Consider the following 12,875-nt stretch of genomic DNA (forward strand, 5'->3'; position numbering starts at 1 on the left):
TGTTTCTCAAGTTATAGTTCTTTGCCACGTAACATGCTCTACGCTCTGGCTCTATTTTTAACACAAACTAGTCAGTCACTCAGGAGCTCAGGGCTTAGATGTGAAGGCTTAAGGAATTGTCCACAGGGAGGCCTGGCCTCCGCCATGGAGCCTGTCACCAGTTTGGCAGCATGAGGCCGGCCCCTCCTCCTCCCAACACACGCTTCAGGGGTAGACGGACAGGGTCATAGCCCAGTTTGGCTCACAGGTGGGCATGCCCAGCACTCCCGGAGCAGTTGTCAGCATTGCTGCCCAAACTAGGGCCTGTACAGCCAGTAATGATCCTTTGTAACTCAGATATCGTTGAAGAAAATGCCAGGGATCTGCTTAAAAGTGCTGCTGCCAAGCAACCAGATTTCCAGAATTAACATTTGGGATTAATAACGTGCCCTGCTTATCAGCCAAGCCCTTTGTTCCCTTACAGTTCTATATGAGCTTTTCAACAACTGTTTCTGAAAGTGATCTCGCCCAGCTGATGCTTTTAATATGCACTGCAAAATTTGATCTGCTTATGAAAATATCTGGAGTGAACTGTAGCCTAGAAAAACAGTAAGCCTGGAAAAGGAGGTGAAATTGAGGGAAAAGGACACAAAGCCAAAACTAAGGATCCTCTTAAGTGGTAAGAATTAGAAGACTTGAGGAAGCATACAAAGAAAATGCCTGGCATTCTGGGCAGGGGCTGAGAGCAGACGCCCACCTGTGGGTTAAATTTCATAGTGACTTTTTTATTGAGGTGTCATTGACATGTAACACTATATTAGTTTCAGTGTACAATGTAATGATTCACTGTTTGCATATTACAGTCTCTCTTACAGACCAATTAATATGACCTCGTGAGTGCCTGGCCCTCCTCTTTATGGGACCATAGGCTTAACTGCAGTGACGTCTTTTCCAGTGTGCAGCCTTCCATACTTCTCTGTGTTCACTGGGTCTGTAATCTCTTGCTTGGTCTTAGCCACACTTCACATGAGAACAAGTTCATCGTCAACACCTGTACCTAAATGTGACAAGGGCAGCTAACAACTGGCATCAAGAGACTTTTCTTTAAATATTTTCAATAAATCATCATTATCCCTTTAGTGTCGAAGAATGTTCCTTTGACTGAAGTTGAGTGATTTCTGTCAGGACGTTAGCACTCTGTAAAGAAATAATCCATAAAAAATCAACCCTAGGCGGATACTGTTGTGAAAACAGTAATTTGGATTTCTTCCTTTTGTGGCTGTTTGAGATCCTGTATTCTGTATCTGACTTTGTTTTTTTAAATCTGCCAATGTACAGGCTCGGCGGTTTGGCAGCTGATTGCGTCCTTCCTGAGACTTCCCATCTCAGGAACCCATTGCATCGTCGGCTCTACTATAGGGTTCTCGCTTGTCGCCATTGGTACACAAGGTGTGCAGTGGATGGAGCTCGTCAAGATTGGTAATTGCCATGTTCCTTTACCTCTCCGAAGCAAGGCTTACCTTCTCTAGAGCAAGTCTTATTGCAAGTCACCGTTATAATCTATTTTTCCCTTCAAATGTTAAGGTTTAGAAGACAAGACCTATGTGGATAATACATTTCCCTGAGATTTCTGCTAATGGAGGTTGTGAACTTTTATGTGTTAGTTTTTTAATGCCACTCTTTTCAAATGTCAGAGGGCTTTGAAAATCAGTATCTATCTGTTGTTCCCAGACAGAACAGAAATTTATCTGATTGAAATCCGTCTGTCGTCAGAAAAACTAGGTGCTGGTGAAGAAAATACCTTCTGTGTCTGGAGACAGGGTTCGTGGTCATGGGGAAGCCTGGGAGTGAGCCCAGTCTTACTTACCTCACTGCATTCAAGAGGTCTCCCTATCTGAGCCCACATAGGAGACACTCTAGTGCTCCTTCTGGGTTGTAGGCTGCCCAGCAGGGACAGGTCTGACAGGTCTGACGGTCTGCCTCCTGGCTCTGGCTTTTAGCAAGAGGGAAATCCATTCAGCCCCATAAGTACAAACCCTCCCATTCTGAACAACATTCTTTCGCCCCATCTCCGCCCACTGGGTTACTCATCCGTAGAAGAATCACATTGGCCTCGGGAGCTCTAGGTCAAACAGACTCCTGACCTACCAAGCCAGGGACACAGATGGCCAGGAAAATCACCTTAGATCCCAGAGGCTTCTAGAACAATGTCTCTCAACTCTGGCTGTACTTGAGAATTACCTGGAGGGGCAGTTAAAAAAATACCAGGGCCCAGAACCCCATTCCAAACCTTTTAAATGAAAATTCTGGGGGTGGAACCTGAGCATACTAGTGTTTGAAAACTCCACAGATGTTTCCAGCATGCAGCCAGAGATGGGAACTGCTGGGCCATTGGGTCAGGATGGCAGGACCAGGCTAACCTAGGAAAATGAAATGGAAGGTGGCTCCCCTTTTAAATAACTTTACTGTTGGAGCAAGGACCAGGTCTCCATATGTGGATGGGTAAGAAGAGCAGACAAGAGGCTCAGTGGGAATCAAGGGAGACTGTCTTCTGAGGCCAGGCTTAGGGATCCCTCACCTGGCTGTGTGCTGGGAGTGTGCTCACTTACACGGGACTCTGTCTGTGTGTGAGGGTAGCTGTGTACGTGTGAAGGTCGGTCCTGCCAGGGAAGTAGGGTTTGTTAGGTTCTGTTAAGGTGAAAAATTCCAAGAACACCTATGAATGGATATACTATGTGTTGGTTATCATTCTATTGTATAAATATGACTTGAGTTATGTAGAATTTTAACATTCATTAGATTTTTTTTTTAATTATTCAGTTGCTTCTTGGTTTATATCTCCACTGTTGTCTGGTTTCATGTCTGGCGTGCTGTTTGTACTGATCAGAATTTTCATCTTAAAGAAGGTAAGTGAGGCTGTTATGTTTTTATTACGTTTTAGAACTAATTTTAGTTCTATTCAATAGAAATAATTGTTAGGGAGTCAGAAGAATGATTTTATTTTTACATTGTTAAGGCACGGCACCCTGCAGTTAGAATTAGACTTTATTTTCAAGTAGGCAGAAAGGAGGGCCTGGCTGGCTCAGTCGGTAGAGCACACGACTCTTGATCTCGGGGTTGTGGATTCGAGCCGCACGTTGGGTGTAGAGATTCTTAAAAATAAAGTCTTTAAAAAAAAAAATAAAGTAGGCAGAACGAGTTGAGGTAGAGTACTGAGGGGCTTCCCCAGAAAACAGCATTGTAAATAGTGTTTTGTGCCCTGTGATTTAGTTCTTTAGTCGGCGCTCCCAGGCATTGCACGCAGACCTCAAGAAAGGTAAAGTAATCCTTCCTGAATGTTAAACAGAACGGAGTGTCATAGGCTATCAACAGACTTGAAGGAGACTGTCACTAAACACAGCTGGAAAATTTCTTTTCCCAAATATAAAGTGTTCTCTATATTTTAACAGAGAAAGCAAGCTTGAGACACTGACTTTTTCCTCTCTCTGAGGAATGGATAAAAAGAAGGAAATCTACCTACTGGGGGTAGATTTTATAAAAAACGAAAGGAGATTGATGAACTTATTGAGATTCCTGTTCTAGGGGAAAAAACTCGATTGTGGTTTTTTGACTGTCAAGGGGTTGTCGCAGTATTTTATATGCCCCAAGTCAGGCCCCAGGTCCCTGTGTGGCAGTGCGCGTCCAGGACAGGCCTCCCCTCAAGTGGATCCTCGCTTGAAGACGCCGCTATTTCCCTCGGCACCGCCTAGCGGTCTGTTGGAGGGCTCCTTCTCTTGGATCCGTACAAAGTGACATTCCTTCTCTTGGGCTCTCTCCATACTAATCTTTATTTACATCTTGGAAGGTGCCACCCTCTCTTGCCTGCTAGACTTCACTTTTCTGACTTCCTCTGCCTGGAAGCCATCCTCGCCTGGCAAACTCCTGCTGCTACCCAGCCGTCACGTGCCGCTTCCTTGAAAGCCTTTCTTCTCCACCCCGTTCTGGTGGCTTCCCTGTCTCATGCTTCTGCAACACGCCGTGCTTTCTTACCATTGCACTGTTGTGCTGTGTGGTGCTGTAGGTCTTGCGTGCTGGCCTGTTTGCCATCCGACTATAAGATCTGTGAGAGTAGAACTGTCTTGCTTACTTTGGTATTCCAGTGCCCAGTGCTGTGCTTGGGAAGACACTGGTATTTAAGAGGGAATGGTGGATGCTTAGATAGGTGGCAGATGATGGATGGACGGATGGAAGGAAGGAAAGAAAGGAGAGAGGGAAGGACAGAGGGAGGGAGGGAGCCAGGAGGGAGGAGAGAAGACAAATCTTGAGACAGTTGGCATTTGAGTTTTAAGAATAAGTTATTTGAGAAAACGTAAGGTGATTTGATTAAAAAACCCATAAACTCAGCACTTGTACACGTTCACAAGTTTCCAGGTGGGAGTCTTCAGCAACTCTTGTCCTGAGAAAACATTTTGGAAACCAGGGGCAGTAGGCATTTGAGCACCCGAGCATTTCGTTTGTAGTGGGGCCTGGGTTCTTGTCGTGTGGTACCTGACAGGTTAGAAGACCACTGTACCTCACCCCTGGCTCCTGCCCTGCCTCCTAGCTTCTTCCTGTTTGCTGGCCTGGCTGTGAGTCTCATGCAGTCGAATCACTTGCGACCCCTGCTCTTACTGGTCCTTATACCTCATTACCGTTCAACTCAAGCCTCTTGACGAGTGCTGGTGGCTACTTGAGACGTTGCAGAATAGCTTCTTAATGGGCTGTACTGTTCTGCAAACACACTTGATTTCTGTACATGTTTGCGTTTGATACTAGGAATCTTTGACAGTCTCTATTTATCCTTACTCCTGTAGCCCACAGCAGTTGTTAGATCTCATTTTCCTTTTATCAAGGGTAGGTGGCAGATTCATATAAATACCAGTGTCTTACATGGTTATTAGAAATTAGTCCCTTTTTGAATTATTTAAGTGACATCTAATGTGCCAGTGCTATATTGAGGAGTTCTCAGTCTATGGGTTTTTTTTTAAGATTTTATTTATTTATTTATTTATTTATTTATCTATCAGTCAGAGAGAGAGTGAGTGAGTGCACAAGCAGGGGAAGCAGCAGGCAAAGGGAGAGGGAGAAGCAGAGTCCCTGCTGAGCAGGGAGCCCAACACAGGACTCCATCCCAGGACCCTGGGATCATGACCTGACCCGAAGACAGATGCTTAACTGACTGAGCCACCCAGGCATCCCCCCAGTCCATATTTTTGCTTCAAAATCTTCTGTAGATCTGTTTAAAACCCTCAATTTCAGGGGCGCCTGGGTGGCTCAGTCATTAAGCGTCTGCCTTCGGCTCAGGGCGTGATCCTGGCGTTCTGGGATCAAGCCCCACGTCAGGCTCCTCTGCTGGAAGCCTACTTCTTCCTCTCCCACTCCCCCTGCTTGTGTTCCCTCTCTCTCTGTCAAATAAATAAATAAATAAACTCTTAAAAAAAGAACCCTCAATTTCAGATATTCTCTCAGATGTTATTTAGTGTGAAACATATGCAGTACCATTCTTGTTCAAGTGTTAGATTTAGGGAATGTCCCAGAAGCCTAAAGTTGTAAGTAAATGTTTTATTAGACAAAGAACCCACAGGTTTTTTTTTAACTTTCAGTAGTTGAAGGTTAAATACTATGCTTTATGAAAAGATCTTTAAAACCACAGCAGATGGTAATATATTTGCTTTATACCTTTTAATAGAGCTAAAATGGAGTGTGTAATAGGGCGAAGGGAAATCTCCCAGTATTGCAGTGGTGTTCACGTCACTTGGCTCTCTTAGAGCATCCTCCAAGGGCCGAGTCTCAAAATATGGATTTTCAGGGCCAAACCTGAACTCAGCTGGAGTGGCGAGTGCCGAGGGTTTTGAAGTAGATCCTGAGCTCTGGGCTTCAGTCCCCAGGGACTGGCCTGACCTCACAGTTCTTCTCTGTTTCTAAATCTGACATCAGCTCATGTGATTCGAGCGCTTCAGCGTGTCTGCTGGCCACAATAGTGCTCTTTGAAACAGCATTTGTGTGGGAGACACAGCCCGAGCCGACGTGCAACAGATCACACGGCAGTGACATGGCCCGCCGTCTTGGCCACACCACTGTTTGGAAGACTTTCTCGTAACAGTGTTTTCTGTCATTTTGCCTGTGTGGCTCCAGAGGCTTCCTGAATCCTGACCTTCCGCTTTATCTCCTTATCATACAGGAGGACCCTGTTCCCAATGGCCTGCGGGCACTCCCAGTGTTCTATGCTGCTACAATAGCAATAAATGTGTTTTCCATCATGTACACAGGAGCGCCAGGTAAGAACTCCCCGGAAGCTTAAATCCAGCAGGCAAGGCGTAGTATTACCATTAGACTTCACAGGGTTGGTTTATTTGGTGCCAGCACTGTTGTTGGCCGACAGTAAAAAGCATCATTCATGCTCATTATGGAGTAGGGAAAAGACTAGTAAATGCATATCCTTGTTTTAAATACTCAAGAGGTATGTAAAGGACAAAGGCAACAAACAGACTTTCAAGTGAAAAAAGAAATTTGCAATCCTCATTCTGCCGTTTGTGCTGCTGTGTAAGCATGGCAGCCTTCTCATGCCCTCTGAGCCTCAGCACGGGGTCTAACACCGTGCACCCCCCTGAGCCACGGAGGAGTCTGGGGAGGGGTGGGGCACACATGAGCAGTAGCGTCCACACATGGGTGACGCGCAGGGGAAGCTCTGACATGGCGCATGACGCAAATGCCCAACTCCCTGGCGTTTGACCAAAGAATCCAATGAGTAGATGCTACCCCCCCTTTTTTTTAAGATACCAAAACCAGTGGTGATTATATTTTCAGGATTACCTATTCCAATTCTAATGGCTTTTTTTCTTTTTATAAGGTTTTAGGGGCTTTTGGGGAGGGGCAAGAGTTAAAAGTTGTTTTCTTTTGCATTTTGGATGGCTAAGGAAGAACATGTATGGTATTCCTATTGGCAAACCTTTCAGGATGGGTGAGCATTCTAATTAAATACTTCTGTACATGTTTTGGTAGAGAGGATTCCTCCTGTTTCTCTTTGTGGTGGCCTCCTGCAGCGAGATCCCAAATATACCTATTACGGTGGGGACATCTGGACTCAGCGGATATGTTAGTTTGTGTTATGTGTCATTTTTCCTCTTGTTCATGTTCTTTATGGATTAAGATTCAGTTATTGGCCATATCTGACAAAAATCTACCTTTTTCTGTTCAAAAAGATAAAATTTCCCCTAAATAGCATGTCATAACATAGTTGAGAAGTGCCCTCTTCCAAAATGGGAGAATGTCCTTATTAATTCCTCAAATTCAGTGTCCTCAAGGCCATGTTTCTCAGATTTTATTTTATTAGACATATATGATTATGTTTGTGTACTTCAGTACTGCAAATAAGAAACTTTCTGAACAAATGTTAACATTATATAACTTTCTGCTTTGGCCTCTCTGCAGCATTCAAAATGTTCATCTTTAGGGTTTAAATACTCATGATCAGGACTTCTAGACTTCGGGTGGGAGCCCAGGGGTAGAGTGTCACAGCTGCCTTAAGTTAAACGGAAAGCACAAAGCTGAAGGTCATGGGGGCGAGGAGAGCCGGAGAGGGATGGAGCCCTAGCCTGGGATGTCAGCAGCCTGGTGGCCCTCGAGGCTTTGTAATTCATGGACTGGGAAGGGTGTGTGTCACAGACTGTCTTCTCAATATATAAGAAAATTGGAGGCAGGGAGAACGCAGCTCCACAGCACAAAGTTAATCCCACCACCAAGTGTAAATCTCCCAAAGCATCACATGGTGCTTGGCCGGCCCTGGAGCGCCAGGGTGGGAGGGAGCTGTCCCGGAGCTGCCATGTGCCTCCCATCTCCTCGCTCCCTGGGAGTCTTGTTCGTGATTTTATATCAGCTCCCAGAGTACAAGGTAGCGGAAGGAAAAGCCCAGCAAGAGTCAATAGCCATCTCTCGGCTTAGTGATTTCAGGGACTAAGGGGAGGCTTGGGATGCCTTTGGTAGTACCAAGTCCCAGAAATGGGAATTGGTATAAATCAGGATGATTTATTTTTATTTCCGCATTTTATTTTTTTTCTACCCTCTATTCTTCTTGCTCCTCGTGGTTCTTCTGAATGTTGAAAGTCAACTGTGTGATTTTAATTAAAATTTGCCTCTTTCTGTACTTGGCCTAATTTTTTCCCATCTCTTCTTTCTTGTTTCCTCATTTTTTGCTGCAGTTTTAGTGCAAATTTGCTGAAAGAATCATCTGAGTGGAGCAGTAAATATTGTAGAGAAAATTAAACTGTATGATGGATGAGACACTAAGGATAATATCAGTACTTCATAGGGAGGTTGTAAGAAATGAAGAATATAAATGCTGAGTTTTAATGAGCTGAACTGCACATGAATTAACCCTTTCGGTCCCCTGAGCTCCTCTGGGACACTGGCAGTGCAGACAGGGAAGGCTGAGTCTCCAAGGGCATATAACTAGTGAGGTGGGGAATCCTAGTCCCGAACCCTGGGTTCTGCGTGATCACGTTACACTGACATGTGACACGGCACGGGTTAGACACCTGCTCTGCAGTTCCTGGTCCCTCCTGTCACCATTGATGACAGTCAGTACTGGGCATGGAGCCTACTTAAAAAAAAAAATTCACCAACCTTCATACATTCTTTCCCTTCTTTTCACTCTCTTTACAAATGGCTTCTAATAGGGGCACCCGAGTGGCTCAGTCAGTTAAGCGCCTGACTTAAAGAGATTTTGGTCATGATCTCAGGGTCGTGAGATCGAGCCCCGCAGTGGCCTCCATGCTGGGCGTGGAGCCTACTTAGGATTCTCTCTCTCTCCCTCTGCCCCTCCCCCAGCTCACTTGCTTTCTCTCTCTCAAAAAAAAAAAAAGGGCTTCTAATACATCTAGAAACCTGGTTCTGTGTTTTTTGTATATCTTTAATATACAGGTAATGTAAAGAGAGTAGCTACCTCTTTAATCAGGCATATTAGAACATCTGCACAAGAATCTTGATGATCGGGGCGCCTGGGTGGCACAGCGGTTAAGCGTCTGCCTTCGGCTCAGGGCGTGATCCCGGCGTTGTGGGATCGAGCCCCACGTCAGGCTCCTCTGCTATGAGCCTGCTTCTTCCTCTCACACTCCCCCTGCTTGTGTTCCCTCTCTCGCTGGCTGTCTCTATCTCTGTAGAATAAATAAATAAAATCTTTAAAAAAAAAAAAAAAAGAATCTTGATGATCACTCCTCATTTAAGAGCACAGACAGTAATCCCAGTGCTGGAGTTAACATCAAGGACTTTGGTTGGGCAGCTGTGCTGTCAGGAACGTCACATCTCACGTCTCTGAGCCCCTGTGCGTCATGATAAAGTGAGGAGAGCAGGAGGACTTCCGTGAAAGGGCCACCACATCATGTGAGATAATGCAGTCAGGGTGCGAACATGGTGCCTGGCCCATAGTGCCTTGTAATACGTGTTAGGGCTAGTAGCCTCATCTTTTCCGCCTTAAGTTGCCAGCATATCCTGAGTCATCCTATCTTTTTGTTTTTTCCACACATGTTGGTTTGGAAAGCTTCTTACTTGAAGTTTTCCGGCAGGTGGGGCGGGGGGGGCTTGCCTAGGGGAGAAAGAAAGGAAGAGAAGAAGGTCATTTTGTTTCCCCACTAAGTCAGGAAAGGACTTTGCTAATATTTTGGTTCCTGGGGCATGTTTGTAGACTGTCCAGTAGGCGCGTCCAGATCTTCTGTTTACTTAAACAAAGGTTAACTTTTGCCCTTCAAACCAGGCTTTGTCTACTACTCCCTCACGCGGGGCCTCGCTGCCTGATAGCATTGGTGTCATATTTGGTGATACGGCTGAGCTGAGAAGGGTCCCTTCGACAGTGACTCAGTCAGCCTCCTTTCAGAATTGGCCTGCCTTCCTGCTGGTCTGGAGTTTGTTCCTTCTAGTTCCCTTCCCTCCTTAGGACATTTCCGTTTAACACGTAGGAGTCTCAGAGGTGAAAGAAAGAAACGAAATTCTCTCTCAAAAATGAGTAGCAGCATTAATCTTACCCTGTTTCAGCTGTAAGAACTTTTGATAAATAGCATTTTTACGCATGGCCGTGACTTCAGTGGGGCTCGTTGGCTGTTGAGTTCTAGTGCTGTGTTTTGATGTCCTCTGCTCCTCCATTCTAAATTATTTTGAAGTTGTTTATATCTTAGGCTGAGTTTGATTTGTTTTACTTTGCATTTGACATGACTTTTCTCAAGTAAAAGTCATTCTTCTACTTCAAAGCCTGAGCACTTTCAAAAATGGTCTCTGCATTTTTGTCTTTAAAAAAATAATTTGCAAGAAGCAAAAATAACTTCAGGAGATAAAGTGCTCACTTGGGTTGGATACAAGCCTGAGGTTTATTTGTAATGAAAAGGTCTTCAGTTGTGAAGGACCTGTGGGACCTGGTTTTGTTCAGTTTTGAAAGAATGAGTGCTGAAATTCATTGCATGCTTCTTTGAGCTGTCAGGGCTGATAGGCTAAGTATGCCTCTGGCGGTCGTGTTTAACTTCCGGGTCAAAGTGCGGTCCCTCGCCCAGCAGCATCAGCATCTGCAGGTGAGGTAAAGGGGGGTGTGTGTGTGTGTGTGACTCTGGAAAGATGTCCACAGTGTATTGTACGTGGGAAATGAAATCACAGAACAATATATACAGTATGATTGTACATCTGTTCTTTTTTTTTTAAAAAAGGAAAAAAGAGATTCTCACATTCTACACTGTGTGTTTATATTTAGAAAATACCTGGAAAGAGACACACAAAATAGTTTACCGTGTTTCTCTAGAAAGTAGGTTCAAGAGAGAAGAGCGATGAGGAATTTTCATATTTGTACATCATACAGTTTTGTACGGATGTTTTCACAATAGCATAACAAGCATATATTATTTATAAAATTAGAGAAGAGCAAGAAAGGCTGTAGAGAGATGCTGAGGAGCAGGGGTTTAAGGGAAGTAATATAGTTAACATCCTGTTGGTTTTATAGGAGTCGTATTTATTCTGTAGATTCTAGTAATGACCATCATAGGTGAAAAATGAGAGGTGTAGCAAAGTAATGAACCCGGAAGCTAGTGTTTTTAGAAAGTCTCCTGCATATTCTGATCTTGGGGGGATTTGACATCGCACTGTGAAGATGTTTGAGGGTAGAGCTGCATCCCTGTTCATCACGTCTTAGCTGTTGAGAAGCTAGAAGGGGCCTGACTGCATGGCGGTCCTGTGCCTGGGCCGGAGGGCAGGGCCTCGCAGCCCCGGTGTCCTGTGAGCTCCTGGCTGAGGGAACGGAAGGGTCCGCGCCCTGTCCGCGGAGTGAAGAGGCGCCCCGTGTCTTATTGCCAACCTAAGGTGTGATTATTGGAAAACAGTTTGAGATCCTCACAGGAAGACAAGGCAAAGTAGTTTTGTCAAAAGTTTTGCCTTGGATGCGCATTGATTCAAGTGCCTTTCTACACCGAATTTTTGTACTTAATTGTTTGTTATCCATGAAACTCGCTTTTATATATTAGTACCAATCACAGCTGTGTGACGTAACTGTCCGTTTGCTTGTCTCGCATGCCAGCTTTAAAAGTGACTCTTCGCATTCCTTTGCTGCCCTGGTACGTTACTAAATTGCTGGAATAATTTGGACAGATCCAAATTCTGTCCCCATTCTGTTCCTTTCTGCTCTCATTGTCAACGACTTTCCCCATTTTCCTGCATTCCTTCAGTTGTTCTCTTGATTTTTTTACTGTCTCTCCTCTACTTCCACCCTTAGTGATGTGTTTATCCCCTACTCTCCCTTCCAGTTTCTCCTGACTTAGGAGGGTGACCTCAGAGCTTTCTGGCCATTTCCCAGGCCGAACTGATGGCAAAAGAGATTGTGATGATAGAGCTACAAAGGGCAGGTGGTGTTGTGACTTATTGTCTATGCCAAGGACCAAAAGTATTGTAGCCAACCTCAGTTTCTCTTTTCTGGATGTTGGTCCTGACACCTCAGGATTCCCACAGGACGCCAGCAGAAAGCATGGAGATGGGCTTGGAAGGAACATAGAAAGCAGCCTTCTCTGCTTTTGTCATAGGCTGTGCTCAGCACAGATGGAAAAAAAAACAGTGCCCAAGAGCAAACGTGCGCACTCATTTAAAACAGATTATAGATAGATAGATTATATATGAAATCTGTGAAAATTTATCTCCAGATTGTTTCTTTCTTCCCACAGTATCCAGGGCTTGCCTCTCTTAGATTCAGCAACGAAGCTAAAAGTGGCCCAGTTAACAATTTTATCATCAACTAAACCAGAAGGCACAAAGGAAACCCCTTCAAAAACCAAATACTTGGGGCACCTGGGTGGCTCAGTCAGTTAAGCATCTGCCTTCTGCTCAGGTCATGATCCCAGCGTCCTGAGATCGAGTCTCGCATCAGGCTCTCTCCTCAGTGGGGAGTCTGCTTCTCCCTCTACCCTTCCCCCCTGCTCATGCTCTCTCTCTCTCAAATAAAAAAAAAAATACTTTGAAGCTCTAAGAGTGGTACTGTTGCAGTTGATCAGTTCGATGTTGCTAATTAAGTTACTACTCGGTTTGGCAAGAGCCAGCTTTGGCGTGGTCTCGTATCACATGTAGTAAGACGCTGACGTGAAGTTGTAAAGCGCAAGGCAGGACGCCGAGACCCACAGGCACAGCCCAGTAAGGGGAGCCCGAGTGGTTTTACAGTTGACAGATTTAGGGGCAGAGCCAGAGCTGGAGCTGGGCTGCCAGCTAACAGGGCACAGCCCCACCTGAGTCCACTGCTTCCTGATGTCAGAGTGAGTGCTGGGAGTGGAGTAGTCTAGCCCCTGAGTGTCTACACTCCCACCAGCGACCCCTTAGCTATAATTCAGCCAGGTGATTCTGGCTTGTTGTTTTTCCTATTTATATAT

General features: G+C 45.1%; 1 protein-coding gene across 4 annotated transcripts in view; it reads left to right on the top strand.

Moving 5' to 3' along the window:
- The window catches only part of SLC20A2 (solute carrier family 20 member 2), a 104,558-nt gene that overhangs the window by 59,242 nt on the left and 32,441 nt on the right, over nucleotides 1-12,875 (top strand). For all 4 annotated transcript variants that reach the window (XM_045779197.2, XM_045779198.2, XM_045779189.2 and 1 more), the window contains 3 exons: nucleotides 1,318-1,458; nucleotides 2,800-2,885; nucleotides 6,179-6,275. In XM_045779197.2, coding sequence (XP_045635153.1) covers nucleotides 1,318-1,458; nucleotides 2,800-2,885; nucleotides 6,179-6,275 — 324 coding nt within the window. The remainder of the gene's footprint in view (nucleotides 1-1,317; nucleotides 1,459-2,799; nucleotides 2,886-6,178; nucleotides 6,276-12,875) is intronic.

The sequence above is a fragment of the Ursus americanus genome, chromosome 27, assembly GCF_024610735.1.
Source record: "Ursus americanus isolate L20-20 chromosome 27, mUrsAme1.1.p, whole genome shotgun sequence".
Classification (NCBI taxonomy): domain Eukaryota; kingdom Metazoa; phylum Chordata; class Mammalia; order Carnivora; family Ursidae; genus Ursus; species Ursus americanus.